The sequence below is a fragment of the Mercenaria mercenaria genome, chromosome 1, assembly GCF_021730395.1.
Source record: "Mercenaria mercenaria strain notata chromosome 1, MADL_Memer_1, whole genome shotgun sequence".
In the NCBI taxonomy this organism is placed as follows: domain Eukaryota; kingdom Metazoa; phylum Mollusca; class Bivalvia; order Venerida; family Veneridae; genus Mercenaria; species Mercenaria mercenaria.
Window position 1 is genome coordinate 79785517 of NC_069361.1, and position 19989 is coordinate 79805505.

At 37.1% G+C, this 19989-nt stretch overlaps 1 protein-coding gene across 1 annotated transcript; it reads left to right on the forward strand.

Moving 5' to 3' along the window:
- Window positions 1-2721: 2721 nt before the first annotated feature.
- Window positions 2722-17460, forward strand: LOC123532753 (trafficking protein particle complex subunit 6b-like). The gene is made up of 6 exons (XM_045314321.2): window positions 2722-2835; window positions 5586-5647; window positions 9739-9856; window positions 11728-11811; window positions 14046-14139; window positions 16283-17460. The coding sequence occupies exons 1-6, from the start codon at window positions 2755-2757 to the stop codon at window positions 16312-16314; spliced, it is 471 nt and encodes a 156-aa protein (XP_045170256.2). The 5' UTR covers window positions 2722-2754; the 3' UTR covers window positions 16315-17460.
- Window positions 17461-19989: the final 2529 nt, after the last annotated feature.

Below are 19989 nucleotides of genomic sequence, written 5' to 3' on the forward strand. Positions count from 1 at the left end.
AAGGATCACGACCAAGCCTTCTCCTAGCTATGACACCATTACTGGATTTTCCAGGAAGTTGACTCGAGAGTGGTTCAGATAAGCTTCATGCTTTCATCACAATCGAGCTAAAAATAATTTTGTATAAACTGAAAAGCTATAGTTATTCCTACATCTAAGAATGGAAACTTATGTATGCACATTTTTCATTTAAAAAAAAAAACTTATTTTATGATAGATTACCGACTCTCAAATATTCATTACTAAAATCTCCCACGTATGCTATTTATGACAACTCTGTTCAACTGGTAATGCATACACTTTTAGTAATTTTGTAATGTAGGAACTGCGTGAGCATTACAAATACTGTCTTCTATATGTACAAAACGGTTCGAGCGACGTCGAGGTTGAAAACTAAATACGAAGTATCAGTTTTCTGTGAATGTTGTAGTATGTTACATTCCACATCAGCCAATCTTCGTACTCAAGCCATATCATTGCCATCTTGTCAATTTTAAAACATATAAAAACAGATTTGAACACACATTCTTGTACTTCTATAAAAGGCATTTTGCCAGTTCAGGAAAAAAGTTCAGCTAGTTCAGAAATTCAAGACCTAATTTCAACTGTTTATTACCAAAGTACTTATAAAAATCACGAGTTTTCACACATGAGTGCAAGCTCACTAGAGTCACAATCGATTACACCAGCGCAATTAGAATATAAGTCACTGAGGAATATTTCATGATGTGTTTATTCTCATCTATTCTGTTTCTTTGCTGGACGGCCGTCCTCAGGATGCATCATCATGCGGAAGTAAAAATATAGGCCCCACTGTTGTCCCTGGCAACACGTATAATTTGCAAGTACATTTTTGGTATGTACATGTATTTTAATATTTATAATCATTTTAAACCAAAAACACATAATATATTGCTTTAATAGAATAATAATCACTCATGCTTGGTATTAATCAGTCTGTTCACGGATATGAATCAGATCGCCAGTCATCTATTTCAAATAAATTAAAAGCATTATTTATGCTTGAATTTTAAATATTTTTGGTATGCACTAGTTTTCTAGCATAAACAATCAATTCAAATCACAAAAACATAGTATATTGCTCTAATAAAATATTAACCGCTCTATTTTCCATATTTTTTTTGCTAAAATCGCATGACAGATCTATGCTTGACATGTAGGTAGCATTTTCATAATGAAATAACAACATTACAAAATTTTTCATGGAAACTTAGATCATACAACATCAGTATAATTTGGCTGTGACTAAATACAGAGTTGGTGCACCTGTGATATATTACAGACTCCGGTATATACCGGATTAACTAAATTTGAAAGAAAAACATCTTAAATGTATCTATTTTGTAACCATGGTGATACTAACCCTAACCTCTAGTCAGTATATTATGCATTTGATACACTAAATGCGTGCGGACATGCAAAAAAAATGAGTAATTTTGCCGTGCGCTCCAATGGATAATAATTCCGCGCCTGCGCATTTGGGGTCTCATTTTTTAGCTGATTTTGCAGTTTGTGTGTTTGACTGAAATTATTTTTTCGTGCATCAAACATGACCCTCACTTTTCTTTTGATTTTTAATTAGTACTGCCAATATTCTTCAAGAAAATGTAGGTTACAGACATTTAAAATGGGTCCTGATGTGTAATTAGTCAATTTCATAGAATAAGAACAACAACTATTTAGTATGGAATGCCAGTCACGACATGCTAGTTGCCAGTTGCTACTTGCCAGTTGCTAGTTGCTAGTTGCTACTTGCCAGTTGCTACTTGGAAGTTGGGTAAAATTTATATGTACCCCGTATGATTGCATTTGGCACGATGCGTGGTAATTAGCAAGTGGCAACTGGCAAGTAGCAATAAGCAAGTGGCAACTGGCAAGTGGCAACTAGCAAGTAGCAATTAGCAAGTGGCAACTAGCAACTGGCAAGTAGCAACTAGCAACTGGCATGCCCCTACCCGCATTCCATAAAGAAACAAAGTCCCATAACTGTGCGGATTTTTTTCCTGAAAGAACCTAACATGCACCATGCACAAATAGGATTACTAACGATGTCTTGTGTTAAGTTTCATTAAATTGTGTGGATGGGTTCAGGTGATTAGGCGCGTACAAGATTGCATATGCAGACACTATGTATAAAAAATAGTAACAAAAAACAAAGTCCCGTAAATGATTTTTTTTCTGAAAGAACCTAACATGCACCATGCACAATGACTGTTGTAACTGATCACTTGTGTGAATGAGGAAAGTTGGTGCGCACAAGACTGTGTCTACGGACAGACAGACTGACGGACGGACGGACAGACAGAAAACCTGAAACCATTATACTCCCCCCTACCCCTAACAACGAATACGTTCTCATCTCTCATTATCATTGTACAATAGAGTGCAATTATAATCAGAATATATTTTAACTAAGTGCGATAAAGCTACTGTTATATGAAAGTACATTGCCTGGCAATTAGCAAGTAGCAAATGGTATGTAGCAACTAGCAACTGGCAAGTGGCAACTAGCAATTTGAAATAATCACGCGTTATGATTGACTCTGAACGGTGTGCATGTAAAATTTTGCCTGCCGTAAGTGGCAAATGGCAAGTGGCAATTAGCAAATAGCAACTAGCAAGTGGCAAGTAGCATGTCGTGACCGGCATTCCATAATTTAGTGTGTTATAACCTGTTTAGACATACCGGAAAGAACCAATAGATACGGTATTAACTTATTACGTTTCACCAAAATGGCGGACGAAGTTTTGTTCGAATTATTTCACTCGGAAATTGTCGCATTTCTTTACAGGACAACAGACAAGGAAGACCAGGTGGTTTAACATTAAAAGCTAGAGATTTTATTTCCATATATCTTGCACTTCTCCTATTCTAGGCGCGCTAATAGTCAAAATAATCCGAAGTTCAGATTGTTTTGTATAAATTTGTTAACGATATCAATGAAATTTCCGATAGCGCAGTAGAGATCTGTCACAGTCAATGTATAACTGATACACAAAAATCCAAAATATAAACTTACAGATAAATTGACAAGTTATAAAAACTGATAAAATGTATAACAATCTCACTCAATATCCATAAATCATTAGGAAGAATACATTTGTAAGTTCCAAATTTGATCGATAAACTTCCACCTTTCAACATTTTATACCGTCACTGACGCGCTTGTCTTTCATAACTGGCATTTGGACCACCCCATTTGGACATAACATGTAAATCATCATTACACAAAAACTATATGCATGACACAACTGGTTTTACTACCAAATGAAAGCGTTTTGTGAGCAGATTAACGTCCTGTAAAAATATTTCCAGGAAAATGATACAGTAGTATTTTCTAAGCGCGAGTAGTTTGCCAATTTTCAACAAAAAATTCTTAAATTTAGATATATTATTAGGCAAAGTTATGTTAAAATATACTCAAGACAATCTTCTACAAACAATATGAACTCATAAAAAGCCATAAAATATTGATTTCATTGCAGCACAAAGTGGGGCAGTAGGATTGAAGTGACTGGGGATGTGAAAGATTTCCTCGTCAAATTTCTGCCATTTTCCGCTGCTAAACCGGAAATGAACGAATGCTCACGAGGCATATGTCGTAAAATTTCGGTGATTTCCGTCAATAATTTACGTCCCTGTGAAGCTCACCTGTAAAATGGCCGACAATGTTTTGACAGAAAAAAAAGAATTTCAAGCGAGGATATAATATATTAAAATTATTTTTTATTGAAAATAATGTTATAAATTGATTTATAAGGCAGCATACTATTATTGAGTATAGCAATCAGCACATGACACTTTCATTATTTATATAGTTCCAACGTTTTTTATACACTGTAGTGTACCCTACCCACACATTTTTAGCTTGTTTATATCTGAGCACAAATTATTATTGGTGTTTATGATTATAACATGGAGAGTTACAGATTCTTATCTAAATAAATACATATTCAGGCAACTGTTTCCATTCCTTGAATAATTTTGTCTATTCAACCCATTTAGTGAGACATTATTTCTGATGAAATCGTCATTGTTGCCAGTTTGCGTTTAAATGCTGAAAGACCAGAAACGAAATGTCAAAAACCCAGGGACACCTGAAAATACAAAGAGACACCACATGATTGCAATAAAAAAGAACGTCAAAGTACACTTTAGTACTACACTCGACTGTCTTTGAATTTGATGACAGTTTGCGAGAGTGATCAGACCTTTTCTGCAGTTTTCAGAGATTTTTGTTCATCGGCAAAACCATTAATTTAGCTCTGTTACATTTAGAAGGTAGAATTTATTGAGGAAGGTAAAAATCACACTATCTTACAAGAGTAAAGGGGACTTATTTCTCCTAGTATTTATTGTATTAAGTAATCACTTGATATTTTATTGTTGAAAATGTCTTGTTTTAAATTTGAAAAATTATGCAAGTTTGGGCCTTTCGTTAAGAAAATTGAGTGCTGCAACTTGGGGGGGGGGGGGACTGTTAAAAACGCGTGGACAGATGTTGTTTGGTTGTTTTTATGACCCCAAAGGGAGGCATATTAGTTTCCAACTGTCCGTTAGTTCGTTCGTTCGTCACAAAGTTAACTTTTTGCATGAAGGCACTTTACTCGCGAACCACTGCACCCAGGACCTTCAAACTTCACATGCTGATAGTACTTATTGAGTACACCACCCCTACTTGCTTTAGGATCACCAGGTCAAAGGTCAAGGTCACAGGGGTCAATGTTAACTTTTTGCATGAAGGCACTTTACGCGCGAACCACTGCACCCAGGACCTTCAAACTTCACATGCTGATAGTACTTATTGAGTACATTTGTACACCATTCCTACTGACTTTGGGGTCACCAGGTCAAAGGTCAAGGTCACAGGGGTCAACGTTAACTTTTTGCATGAAGGCACTTTACTCGCAAACCACTGTACCCAGGACATTCAAACTTCATGTGCTGATAGTACTTATCGAAAACACCACCCCTACTGACTTTGCGATCACCAGGTCAAAGGTCACGGTCACAGGGGCCAACGTTAACTATTTGCATGAAGACATTTTACTCGCGAACCACTTCACCCAGGACATTCAAACTTCACTTGCTGATAGTACTTAATGAGTACACCACCCCTACTGACTTTGGGGTCACCAGGTCAAAGGTCAAGGTCACTGGGGCCAACGTTAACTTTTTGCATGAAGGCACTTTACTCGCGAATCACTTCACCCAGGACTTTCAAACTTCACATGCTGATCGTACTTACTGAGTACACCACCCCTACTGACAATGGGGTCACCAGGTCAAAGGTCACAGTCACAGGGGCAAACATTAACTTTTTGCACGAAGGCACTTTACTCGCGAACCACTTCACCCAGCACCTTCAAACTTCACATGCTGATAGTACTTATTGAGTACACCTTCCCTACTGACTTTGGGGTCACCAGGTCAAAGGTCAGGGTGATGTGGGGGCATTTGTCACCATTTATAGTGACAGCTCTTGTTTAGAGTTAGTTTCAAAGTTGAAAGACTTTAGAAGTCTTCAGTAGTATATTATATGCTACTTTTTTTCTATTTACAGGATCAGTGTATAGCAAAACTTGAGTCACTAGGGTTTCGAGTTGGTCAAAGTTTAGTAGAAAGGTATGTGTCTGAATGGTTCAGACTTTGTTATGTATATTCTATTAATGCACAGTGTTGATTGCCTCCAGTAGAGTTGCAAAATTCGAAAGGTGGCACCTGTTGAATCCACATGGAAAATTCTGTGAAAACACTAACTTTTTGGATTTCATTGGTATGTCAGTCTGACAATGAAATTAAATCCTGACAAATGAGCAAATTTTCCACTCATTTTTTTTTTTAAATTTGAAATACACAAATTCATGTCCCCACAAAATGGTCCTGTTTTCTGAAACCACACAATTTTTTTGCCTACAAAATTAAAGGATTTTACAGTACTCTGTCTCAGCTAATATTTACATTGCTGAGAAAAGTTTACTTGAACTTCCAGACATAAAATTATGGCAATTTAAATGTGAACAAGGTAAACAGATTTATTCTTTCAGTATTGATATGTTTAATTTAAATATGATTTTCAAAACGCTTTTTTTTATTATTAAATGGCAGACATTTATATATATATTACTTATTTTAGAAAGTAAAGAAAAGTAAAGTGGGTACTGATAAGAATCCCCATTGTTTATATGACTGAAAAATTGTTGAAAAATACGTTAAACCGAACACACACACACACACTGATAAGAATCAATATGGTGATTTATCAATGTTGCTCTAGTATAGATCCTTGATTCAGTTTTTAGCTCACCTGTCACAAAGTGACAAGGTGAGCTTTTGTGATTGCGCGCTGTCCGTCGTCCGTGCGTGCGTGCGTCCGTAAACTTTGGCTTGTGACCACTCTAGAGGTCACATTTTTCATGGGATCTTTATGAAAGTTGGTCAGAATGTTCATCTTGATGATATCTAGGTCAAGTTCGAAACTGGGGTACGTGCCTTCAAAAACTAGGTAAGTAGGTCTAAAAATAGAAAAACCTTGTGACCTCTCTAGAGGCCATATATTTCACAAGATCTTCATGAAAATTGGTCAGAATTTTCACCTTGATGATATCTAGGTCAAGTTCGAAGCTGGGTCACATGCGGTCAAAAACTAGGTCAGTAGGTCTAAAAATAGAAAAACCTTGTGACCTCTCTAGAGGCCATATATTTCATGAGATCTTCATGAAAGTTGGTCTGAATGTTCATCTTGATGATATCTAGGTCAAGTTCAAACTGGGTCACGTGACATCAAAAACTAGGTCAGTAGGTCAAATAATTAGAAAAACCTTGTGACCTCTCTAAAGGCCACATTTTTCATGGGATCTGTATGAAAGTTGGTCTGAATGTTCATCTTGATGATATCTAGGCCAAGTTCGAAACTGGGTCACATGCGGTCAAAAACTAGGTCAGTAGGTCTAAAAATAGAAAAACTTTGTGACCTCTCTAGAGGCCATATATTTCATGAGATCTTCATGAAAATTGGTCAGAATGTTCACCTTGATGATACTTAGGTCAAGTTTGAAAGTGGGTCACGTGCCTTCAAAAACTAGGTCAGTAGGTCAAATAATAGAAAAACCTTGTGACCTCTCTAAAGGCCATATTTTTCATGGGATCTGTATGAAAGTTGGTCTGAATGTTCATCTTGATGATATCTAGATCAGTTTCGAAAGTGGGTCACGTGCCTTCAAAAACTAGGTCAGTAGGTCAAATAACAGAAAAACCTTGTGACCTCTCTAAAGGCCATATTTTTCATGGGATCTGTATGAAAGTTGGTCTGAATGTTCATCTTGATGATATCTAGGTCAAGTTTGAAACAGGGTCATGTACGGTCAAAAACTAGGTCAGTAGGTCTAAAAATAGATAAACCTTGTGACCTCTCTAGTGGCCATACTTGTGAATGGATCTCCATAAAAATTGGTCAGAATGTTCACCTTGATGATATCTAGGTCAAGTTTGAAACTGGGTCACGTGACATCAAAAACTAGGTTAGAAGGTCGAATATTAGAAAAACCTTGTGACCTCTCTAGAGGCCATATATTTCACAAGCTCTTCATGAAAATTGGTCAGAACGTTCACCTTGATGATATTTAGGTCAAGTTCGAAACTGGGTCACGTGACATCAAAAACTAGGTCAGTAGGTCAAATAATAGAAAAACCTTGTGACCTCTCTAAAGGCCACATTTTTCATGGGATCTGTATGAAGGTTGGTCTGAATGTTCATCTTGATGATATCTAGGTCAAGTTCGAAACTGGGTCACATGCGGTCAAAAACTAGGTCAGTAGGATCTTAAAATAGAAAAACTTTGTGACCTCTCTAGAGGCCATATATTTCATGAGATCTACATGAAAATTGGTCAGAATGTTCACCTTGATGATATCTAGGTCAAGTTCGAAAGTGGGTCACGTGCCTTCAAAAACTAGGTCAGTAGGTCAAATAATAGAAAAAACCTTGTGACCTCTCTAGAGGCCATATTTTTTATGGGATATGTATGAAAGTTGGTCTGAATGTTCATCTTGATGATATCTAGGTCAGTTTCGAAAGTGGGTCACGTGCCTTCAAAAACTAGGTCAGTAGGTCAAATAATAGAAAAACCTTGTGACTTCTCTAAAGGCCATATTTTTCATGGGATCTGTATGAAAGTTGGTCTGAATGTTCATCTTGATTATATCTAGGTCAAGTTTGGAACAGGGTCATGTACGGTCAAAAACTAGGTCAGTAGGTCTAAAAATAGAAAAACCTTGTGACCTCTCTAGAGGCCATACTTGTGAATGGATCTCCATAAATTGGTCAGAATGTTCACGTTGATGATATCTAGGTCAAGTTTGAAACTGGGTCACGTGCCTTAAAAAACTAGGTCAGTAGGTCAAATGATAAAAAAACCTTGTGACCTCTCTAGGCAGTGACTGGGAAACCCATGAGACATGAGCCATAGTCACATAAAAATGAAAAATGTCTCATAAGTTTTAAGTGCTGATGAGCCCTGTGTCACATGGCTAAAATGTATTGAATGCAAAAGGATGAAACTATTTAATAGTGCAAATCTTACACAAAGGAATGTATTCAGTGTGCAGATTCAAAGTGCTTCCAGTGTTTAAAAACATGTTTTAACATTGTATTTTATTCTAGACTTTCATTTTTTGTCTGTTTTCAATAATTTTCTTTATTGACAAGTTGTGAAGCTGTTACAGTTTTAGTTACTATATTTGTTTTTTACTGAGAGCTTCTTTAATCTGAAATGTGTACATACTACAATGCCAGTTCCTAGTTTACAAGTCCCAATTGTCCCATAGAAATTTCTGAATGTCACATAAAATTTTTAAATGTCACATAATTTATTGTCTATGATGAGCCATTGTCCCATGGACAAAATTTCTTTCCCAGTCACTGTCTAGGGGCCATACTTTTCATGGGATCTGTATGAAAGTTGGTCTGAATGTTCATCTTGATGATATCTAGGTCAAGTTTGAAACTGGGTCAACTGCGGTCAAAAACTAGGTCAGTAGGTCTAAAATTATTAAAATCTTTTGACCTCTCTAGAGGCCATATTTTTCAATGGATCTTCATAAATAATTGATCTGAATGTTCACCTTGATGATATCTAGGTCAGTTTCGAAACTGGGTCACGTGCGGTCAAAAACTAGGCCAGTAGGTATGAAAATAGAAAAACCTTGTGACCTCTCTAGAGGCCATATTTTTCATGAGATCTTCATGAAGATTAGTGAGAATGTTCACCTTGATGATATCTAGGTAAAATTCAAAACAGGGTCACGTACCTTCGAAAACTAGGTCAATAGGTCAAATAATAGAAAAACCTTGTGACCTCTCTAGAGACCATATTTTTCAATGGATCTTCTTGAAAATTGGTCAGAATTTATATCTTGATAATATCTAGGTCAAGTTCAAAACTGAGTCACATGAGCTCAAAAACTAGGTCACTATGTCAAATAATAGAAAAAACGACGTCATACTCAAAACTGGGTCATGTGGGAAGAGGTGAGCGATTCAGGACCATCATGGTCCTCTTGTTTTCAAATGACACTGACTGTAGACACTTGAAAAATAACTATTGATAAAAGAACAAAAACACAATTTATTCAGTCCTAGATCTTTTTCTCAAAGAGTTTACATAAACTTTACTGAAAGAAAATAAACTTATTGGGAATGTTACTTTGTTTTACAGATTTACAAAAGACTGTTCCAGGTTTAAAGATGACCTTGATATAATGAAATTTATTTGCAAAGATTTCTGGAACTCTGTCTTCAAGAAACAAGTGGATAACCTGAGGACTAATCACCAGGTGATTATATATATTGTACTTTAGATTTAATAATGAGCGGTGCCATGAGAAAACCAACATAGTGGCTTTGTGACCAGCATGGATCCAGACCAGCCTGCACATCCACGCAGTCTGGTCAGGATCCATGCTGTTCGCTTTCAAAGCCTATTGCAATCAGAGAAACTGTTGGCGAACAGCATGGATCCTGACCAGACTGCATGGATGCACAAGCTGGTCTGGATCCATGCTGGTCGCAAAGCCACTATGTTCGTTTTCCCATGGCGCGGCTCATAATAGTAATTAAAGATATCCAGTGACTAATGTTCATTGAAATATTTTATTTTGGGTATTTACTTCAAATGTAGAAAGTCTTCATCAAATGTATTAAACTTAACAAAACTATGAATTAATTGTTTGTTCAGAGCTACAGTTTTGATTAAATGTCATGCCATATCAGTTGATTGTTAGAAACTTCCAGTTTTTAGTGGCTGTACCCATACTGTGTTTAGCTATGTTTGTATACATGTATACAGTGCATACAGATACTATTTTAAATTAATGAATAGTAATGATAGCACATATCAACTTGTTAATTATGTCTCCCCCAGGAGACATATTGTTTTTGCCCTGTCCGTCCGTACGTCACACTTCATTTCCGAGCAATAACTGGAGAACCATTTGACTAGAACCTTCAAATTCATAGGGTTTTGTAGGCTGCTGGAGTAGACGACCCTATTGTTTTTGGGGTCACTCCATCAAAGGTCAAGGTCACAGGGGCCTGAACATTGAAAACCTTTCCGATCAATAACTAGAGAACCACTTGACCCAGAATGTTGAAACTTCATAGGATGATTGGTCATGCAGAGTAGATGACCCTATTGATTTTGGGGTCACTCCGTCAAAGGTCAAGGTCACAGGGGCCTGAACATTGAAAACCATTTCCGATCAATAACTAGAGAACACTTGACCCAGAGTTGAAACTTCATAGGATGATTGGTCATGAAGAGTAGATGACCCTATTGATTTTGGGGTCACTCCATCAAAGGTCAAGGTCACAGGGGCCTGAACATGGAAAACCATTTCCGATCAATAACTAGAGAACCACATGACCCAGAATGTTGAAACTTCATAGGATGATTGGTCATGCAAATTAGATGACCCCTATTGATTTTGGGGTCAGTCTATTAAAGGTCAAGGTCACAGTGGCCTGTTCATGTAAAATCATTTTTTGGAAATAACTTGAGAACCACTTGACCTACAATGTTGAAACTTAATAGGATGATTGGACATGCAGAGTAGATGACCCCTTTTTATTTTGAGGTCACTTGATCAAAGGTCAAGGTCACAGGAGCCTGAACAGTGACTTGAGAACCACTAGGCCAAGAGTGTTGAAATTTAGCGGGATGACTGGACATGCCAAGTAGATGATCCCTATTGCAGCCAACCATCAGTGTCTCTTTGACTTTCGCTCCTGACCCCAACTGACTTCTTGCCTATAGGACTTTGCATTGGGGGAGACATGCGCTTTTTTACAAAAGCATTTTCTAGTTTTAAATTTACATAAACTATTATGTAGAAAATGTTCAAGTTTTCAGATACGAAAACTAAATCTATTATACCTTTAATTATGTACAGATTTAAGGTTATTTCATATTTACTTCATTCATTTCATTCTCCAGTAGCTTTTATGAAAACACCCACTATTCATTCATTGAATGGTCAAATGCATTATGAAGTATACTTGTATTTTCGTCATCGTGTAATTATTTAAAAATGAATTGTTTCACAGTGCCTTACATAAATGTCTCAGTTTATCTTGACTCCTGATTGCACTTTTATAGTTTGATGTTTAATCAGTTCATTTGCACATATTTAATTCTTCCTTTACTCAGGGTGTGTATGTGCTACAAGACAACAGGTTTAGATTCCTTACACAAATTTCAAATGGTAAACAGTTTATGGATGCTGCTCCAAAGGTAAAATTGTTGAAGTAAGATGAAAACCGAGTACTGGTACTTAACCTTACGCTGCTAAATTTCTAAAATGGACTGGTCAATCATTCAGATTGGGCAGTACCACTTATTATTCAAAGGGATGTTCACTGAAAATTTATTGACTGATCAGTGAACAGTGCAGACCATGATCATCCTGCATGTTCATGCAGGCTGATCGTGGTCTGCACTAGTCGTAAAGGTTAAATGTATATAATCTAGTCAGCTCTTTAGTAGGACTGTCTGAAAAAAGGGTTGATGTTTATAAAACTTAGCTTGTGGACAAGTCTCAAAACTCAAGCAGATTATAATCTGGGCACATACTAGAAATTAACCAAATGGCATTGTTGCATTCTTAGACTAGTTTTAACCCTTACCCTGCTAAATTTCTGTAATGGACTGGTCCATCTTCCAATTTGGACAGTACCATTAGCTGTTAAAAGGGGTGCTTACCAAAAAGATACTGACTGAATAGCGAACAGTGCAGATCATGATTTACTCTGGTCGCAAAGGCAGAATCAGTCGTGTCCAGCATGGTAAAGGTTAAAAAGTCATGTAATTACATCTTTACTCTGGTTAGTTTACAGGCTATGGGACAGATAAAAATTGGTCTTTCTTTGTGACGCATGACTTTTTAGCTCACCTGAGCACGAAATGCAAGGTGAGCTTTTGTGATCACCCTGTGTCCGTCGTCCGTCCGTCGTCAACAACTTGACTGTTAACACTCTAGAGGTCACGGTTTTGACCTTATCTTAATGAAATTTGGTCAGAATGTTACCCTCAATAAAATCTTGGACGAGTTTGATATTGGGTCAACTGGGGTCAGAAACTCGGTCACCAGGTCAAATCAAAGGAAAAGCTTGTTAACACTCTAGAGATCACAATTTTGGCCCAATCTTAATGAATCTTAATCAGAATGTTACTCTCAATAAAATCTTGGACGATTTCGATATTGGGTCATCTAGGGTCAAAAACTAGGTCACCAGGTCAAATCAAAGGAAAAGCTTGTTAACACTCTAGAGGTCACAATTCTGGCCCAATCTTAATGAAACTTGGTCAGAAAGTTACCCTCAATAAAATCTTGGACGAGTTCAATATTAGGTAATCTTGGGTCAAAAACTAGGTCACCAGGTCAGATCAAAGGAAAAGCTTGTTAACACTCTAGAGGTCACAATTTTGGCCCAGTCTTAATGAAACTTGGTCAGAATGTTACCCTCAATAAAATCTTGAACGAATTTGCTATTGGGTCATCCGGGATCAAAAACTAGGTCACCAGGTCTAATCGAAGGAAAAGCTTGTTAACACTGTAGAGGCCACATTTATGACTGTATCTTCATGAATCTTGGTCAGAATGTTAATATTGATAGTTTCATGGTCCAATTTGAATCTTGGTCATGTAGGATCAAAAACTAGATCACCAGGTCAAATCAAAGGAAAAGCTAGTTAACACTGTAGAGGCCACATTTATGACCATATCTATATGAACCTTGGTCAGAATGTTGATCTTGATGATCTGTAGGTCATGTTCAAATCTGGGTCAGGTGGGGTCAAAAACTACCGGTAGGTCACTGGGTCAAATCAAAGGAAAAGCTTGTTAACACTCTAGAGGCCACATTTATGACTGTATCTTCATGAAACTTAGTCAGAATGTTAAACTTGATGATCTTTAGGTGAAGTTCGAATCTAGGTCATGTGGGCCCAAAAACTAGGTCACTGGGTCAAATCAAAGGAAAAGGTAGTTAATCTTGATGATCTTTAGGTCAGTATGTCAGGTGAGCGTTACAGGGCCTTCATGGCCCACTTGTTACTACAAAAGGCATCACCTTGAAATGTTCAACACATACATATCTCGATACTTTATACCCATTGTGTTAATTTTATGGTCTGTTGTGATTATTAAATTTGAACACAATGGGTATAAAGTATCGAGATGTGTATGTGTTGAACATTTCAAGGTGGTGCTTTTTGTAGTGAAAAATATATTCATGCATTTGTTTGTTGCGTTTTCATATCTCGTCAGTGTACGTCTGGGATCTTATTGTTTTGTTTTCAAGATTAATTTAAAGTGTTAGTATGAATATTATGCTAACTGCTGATTATAAATCTGCAGTTAATGTCTTGGGACATGTTGGGTCTTTCTTTATCATTCAACTTTAAATGTGTAGATGTGAGTGAAAAGGAATCAAATACTTCATCTTTCTTGTTTGTATGTTTTTCAGTATTTAGCAATGGCATGCGGTATAATACGAGGATCCCTGGCTAACATTGGTATAAACTCTGTGGTAACAGCTGAAGTTAGTGCTATGCCTGCTTGTAAGTTGATTGTAATTCCCTCACAAATGTTGCTGATACTGTTAGGAAAGTAGTCTTGTGTTAAAAATTCTACTGCTTTCCATAAAATAATTCACAAGAAGACCAGCAAGATACTGTTAAGAGTTGCAAATAATTTTTAACTGAATATTGTGGAATCATTGATACTGATAGCATACTTATTTTCACGTCTTAGATTCATTTCATTTTGTATAGCTGAAACCACAAATTAATATAACCGTGAAGCAGACGTTTCGCCAAAAACCAAGATATTTCGTTCCCACCCTCTTATCTCAGTAGGGAGAGTATGCTGGGTCTAGAGTTTTATCCCTGGTGAGGCGTATTGTCTCAGTGATTATTTGGTCAACGTGTCTAAAACAAATTATCCTCCACTTCTGAGCCATGTAGACAAGTTGTCAGTTACTAGTGGAGAACACATTAGTCCTGGTACTGAGCCCAGGAACATTTATCAGGTTAACTGCATGCTGTTAAGTAAATGAAATATGTTGAAATATGGTGCTCCATCCCTGCCTCCTGAAAGAAAAACAAAAATAAATAATTTCACAGTGATCACCCATGTGTGAGAAAATCCATCTGTCTTTAATATTTTTTTATGCAGTTAGTGCTTTGATAATAATTATGTCTCCCCCAGGAGACATATTGTTTTTGCCCTGTCCGTCCATCCGTCCTTCCGTACGTCACACTTCATTTCCGAGCAATAACTGGAGAACCATTTGACCTAGAACCTTCAAACTTCATAGGGTTGTAGGGCTGCTGGAGTAGACGATCCTATTGTTTTTGGGGCACTCCATCAAAGGTCAAGGTCACAGGGGCCTGCAACATTGAAAACCATTTCCGATCAGTAACTAGAGAACCACTTGACCCAGATATGTTGAAAACTTCATAGGATGATTGGTCATGAAGAGTAGATGACCCCTATTGATTTTGGGGTCACTCCTTCAAAGGTCAAGGTCACAGGGCCTGACATTTGAAAAACCACTTCCGATCAATAACTAGAGAACCACTTGACCCAGAATGTTGTAAACTTCATAGGATGATTGGTCATGAAGAGTAGATGACCCCTATTGATTTTGGGTGACTCTCAGTCGCAAAGGTCAAGGTCACAGGGGCCCTGAACATTGAAACCATTTCCAATCAATAACTAAGAACACCTGACCCTAGAATGTTGAAACTTGATAGGATGATTGGTCATAAAGAGTGACACCCCTATGTTTTGGGGTCACTCCGTCAAAGGTAAGGTCAAAGGCCTGAACATTGAAAACCATTCCGAGCAGTAACTTGAGAACCATTGACCCGAATGGATGAAACTTCAAGGATGATTGGTCCGCAGAGTAGATGAACCCTAACGATTTTTTAGGGGTCACTCTGTTAAAGGTCAAGCCACAGGGCCTGAAACATGGGAAAAACCATTTCAATCAATAACTTGAGAACCTCTCGACCAGAATGTTGAAACTTCATAGGATGATTGTTCATGAGAGTAAATGACCCTATTGTTTTGGGTCACCCGTTAAAAGGTCAAGCTCACAGGGGCCTGAACATTGGATAACCAGTTCGATCAATAACTTGAGAACACTTGACCCAGAATGTTGAAACTTCATAGGATGATTGAACATGCGAGTAATGACCCTATTGATTTTGGGGTCATCCATAAAGGTCAAGGCACAGGTGGCCTGTTCATGTAAATTATTTTTGGAAATAACTTGAGAACCACTTGACCTACGGATGTATGAAACTTAAAAGTGATTTGTTGGCATGCTGGTAGTTGTGACCTATTTATTTGAGTCACTTGATCAAAGGTCAGGTCACAGGAGCCTGACATGTGACTTGTAGAATCCACTAGGCCACTAGTGTTGAAATTTAGCAGGATGACTGGACATGCCAAGTAGATGATCCCTATTGCAGCCAACCATCAGTGTCTCTTTGACTTTCGCTCCTGACCCCTATTGACTTCGTGCCTATAGGACTTTGCATTGGGGGAGACATGCGCTTTTTTACAAAAGCATTTTCTAGTTTTGGTCAGAGGATGAAAATTTCACACAAAATAGTTAAACTGTGTCTGTATTTAGCTCCAGATTTATCATTGAAATGTACAAGAAATATAGTTTGTTTTCATGTTAAATTACAGGTAAATTCCAAATACAGTTACAAAGGACTTGACAGACTGGTGTGCAGGTTTCCGAAAGTATCTGTGATTATTAAGTTGATTGTGCATTGTTGTCACCATAATAATTGTGCATTAATGTCACTATAATGATAATAAAGTTTCTTGTGAAGCTGGTACAACAGAGTTGGTGGAGTGGGACTGATTAAAGTGCAATATTTCTACTTAACATGGTTTTGTATATTTTGTGACTTCTATTAACTTAGACATACAATAATTGGAAAAATGTTAAGAATTATTCAGATGTTTTTGAATTGTGTAGATAAGTATCAAGTCAAAATACCAAGAATCAATGATATGGGATAACTTCTATTGTACTAAACATAATAAATTATGAGCCGTGCCATGAGAAAACCAACATAGTGGGTTTGCGACCAGCATGGATCCAGACCAGCCTGCGCATCTGTGCAGTCTGGTCAGGATCCATGCTGTTCGCTTTCAAAGTCTATTGCAATTAGAGAAGCTGTTAGCGAACAGCATGGGTCCTGACCAGACTGCGCGGATGCGCAGGCTGGTCTGGATCCATGCTGGTCGCAAAGCCACTATGTTGGTTTTCTCATGGCGCGGCTCATATTTTTTTCTTTCACTTCTACTTTAGTTATATAGCAATGCATTTACTGTTTCATATTTTTGTCTCTAATTGTATTTGTATTTATGTTTTGAATGCAGCAGCTGTCTGGTGTGGATATGATTTTTTCATACCAGACAAGATTTCCCTGTGTTATCTCCGGTATTGGAAAAAAACTCGTCTTTCACACCGGCTTTAAGATGACTCCCATGCTGTAATTTAAGAACAAATGCACTGATTCACATGCTGTTAAAATAAAAAAAAAAGTGCTTAAAAGAACAGCATTAAGTTTATTTTATTTCTCGAGTGATTTGAAGAATATGGTGTGCAAGAAAAAAAGTCTGTCACCTTGTAGAAGGTGTGGATGGAAAAATCGGGCTTAGGTAATTATTTTTGTGGCAACTCGGCTTAGCCTCGTTACTGCCTAAACTGTTACCCTCAAGTCAGATATTTCAATCTGTACCTTCAATCAATGAAAGATTCTTATTCTTGCTTGTCAAAGTTTAAGATATGTTATGTTATTATTTATGTGTATTAACTGTGTTTATCAGTGAAGAAAAATGATAGAACTAAACATTGTGTTGTCTTATATCCAAGATATTTTGATAGGAATTTAAGGCTTCCAGTACAGATCATGTACATATTCCAACATATAGATTCCTGAAAATTTCCTGTCAGTGCATAAACCTAGACTTTCAATTATGGCCATTGAGCTATTTTGGTCCTAAATCTCTTCTTGTCACATTTTTAGCTGGACTATTCAAAGGATAGACTAGCTATTCTACTCACCCTGGCATCGGAGTCAGTGTCGCACCTTGGTTAAAGTTTTGCATGCCAGGACATACGGCTTTCATTTAAAGGCATAAAGCTTTGAAACTTACTTTTTCTTTTAGTAGGTCAACTACCAACCTCACTGGGTCAAGTCTCAATCTCTGACATGTATTTTGGCCAAACTATGCCCCCTTTTTGGACTTAGAAAATCCTGGTTAAAGTTTTACATGCAAGTTACTATCTCCAAAACTAATGCAGATATTGAATTGAAACTTCACAGGTGTCTTCGGGGTTATAAAACTAGGTGATAGCCTCAAGTCCCATAAAACTGACATGCAATCTGGCCAAATATGGCCCCTTTTGGACTTAGAAAATGCATGCAAGTTACTGTCTCCAAAACTAATGCAGATATTGAATAGAAACTTCGTGTGTCTTCGGATTTATAAAACTTTGTCTTAGCATCAAGTCATATAACTCTGACATGTACTTTACAAAATACTGTCCCCTTTTGAATTTAAAACTTCTGGTTAAAAAGTGTTGCATACAATTTACTATCTCCCAAACTAATGTAGATACTGGACTGAAACTATTTAGGGTAATATTCCTGCTTCTGGGACAACAATTTGAATAGTCGAGCTTTGGCTTTCTTACGGACAGCTCTTGTTATTGAAATTTTCAGTAACATATAAACCCACTTGGCGCACAAGGATAAACAAAAGGTGTAGAACATTCTATGCAGTATACCTATATCATAACCATGTTTTATTTTTAGCTCGACTATTCGAAGAATAAGTAGAGCTATCCTACTCACCACGGCGTCGGTGTCGGCGTCACACCTTGGTTAAGTTTTTCGTACCAGTCCACATTTTGACAAAGTCTTTTGAGATAAAGCTTTGAAACTTTCAACACTTGTTTACCATCATCATGGCCAGTTATAGGCAAGAGCACGTAACTCCATCAAGGATTTTGGCTGAATTATGGCCCCTTTTGACTTAGAAATCATGGTTAAGTTTTTCGTACCAGTTCATATTTTGACAAAGTCTTTTAAGATAAAGCTTTGAAACTTTCAACACTTGTTTACCATCATCATGGCCAGTTATAGGCAAGAGCACATAACTCCATAAGGGATTTTGGCTGAATTATGGTCCCTTTTGACTTAGAAATCATGGTTAAGTTTTTCGTACCAGTTCATATTTTGACAAAGTCTTTTGAGATAAAGCTTTGAACCTTTCAACACTTGTTTACCATCATCATGGCCAGTTATAGGCAAGAGCACGTAACTCCATCAAGGATTTTGGCTGAATTATGGCCCCTTTTGACTTAGAAATCATGGTTAAGTTTTTCGTACCAGTTCATATTTTGACAAAGTCTTTTAAGATAAAGCTTTGAAACTTTCAACTCTTGTTTACCATCATCATGGCCAGTTATAGGCAAGAGCACATAACTCCATAAGGGATTTTGGCTGAATTATGGCCCCTTTTGACTTAGAAATCATGGTTAAGTTTTTCGTACCAGTTCATATTTTGACAAAGTCTTTTGAGATAAAGCTTTGAAACTTTCAACACTTGTTTACCATCATCATGGCCAGTTATAGGCAAGAGCACATAACTCCATAAGGGATTTTGGCTGAATTATGGCCCCTTTCGACTTAGAAATCTTGGTTAATATTTCGTACCAGTTCATATTTTGACAAAGTCTTTTGAGATAAAGCTTTGAAACTTTCACCACCTGTTTACCATCACCATGTCCAGTTATAGGCAAGAGTACATAACTCCATCAGGGATTTTGGCTGAATTATGACCCCTTTCGACTTAGAAATCTTGGTTAATATTTCGTACCAGTTCATATTTTGACAAAGTCTTTTGAGATAAAGCTTTGAAACTTTCAACACCTGTTTACCATCACCATGTCCAGTTATAGGCAGGAGTACATAACTCCATCAAGGATTTTGGCTGAATTATGGCCCCTTTTGACTTAGAAATCTTGGTTAAGTTTTTCGTACCAGTTTATATTTTTTGTAAAGTGTTTGACATATGGCTTTGAAACTTTTATCACTTGTTTAGTATAATAGTCTCAATCTGTAGGAAAGAGAAAATAACTCTGTAATCTATTTTGGCTGAATTATGGCCCTTTTTGGACTTTGAAATTAGTTCTGTTTTCATACAAGTCCATGTTTTGTCAAAACTATTTGACATATGGCTTTTAAACTTTGAACACTTGTTTATCATTATGATTTCCATCTGTAGGCAAGAGTACATAACTATTTTGACTGAATTATGGCCGTTTTTGGACTTTGAAATTGGCTCATATATTGCCATTTAGTGCAAGACTT

Bases quoted from the DNA above. Each gene is read 5' to 3' on its own strand.
- LOC123532753 (XM_045314321.2), top strand. From the start codon at position 2,755: ATGGCGGACGAAGTTTTGTTCGAATTATTTCACTCGGAAATTGTCGCA. The intron at 2,836-5,585 runs GTGGTTTAACAT...TTCTATTTACAG, and splicing joins CAACAGACAAGGAAGACCAG to GATCAGTGTATAGCAAAACT. The intron at 5,648-9,738 runs GTATGTGTCTGA...TTTGTTTTACAG, and splicing joins GGTCAAAGTTTAGTAGAAAG to ATTTACAAAAGACTGTTCCA.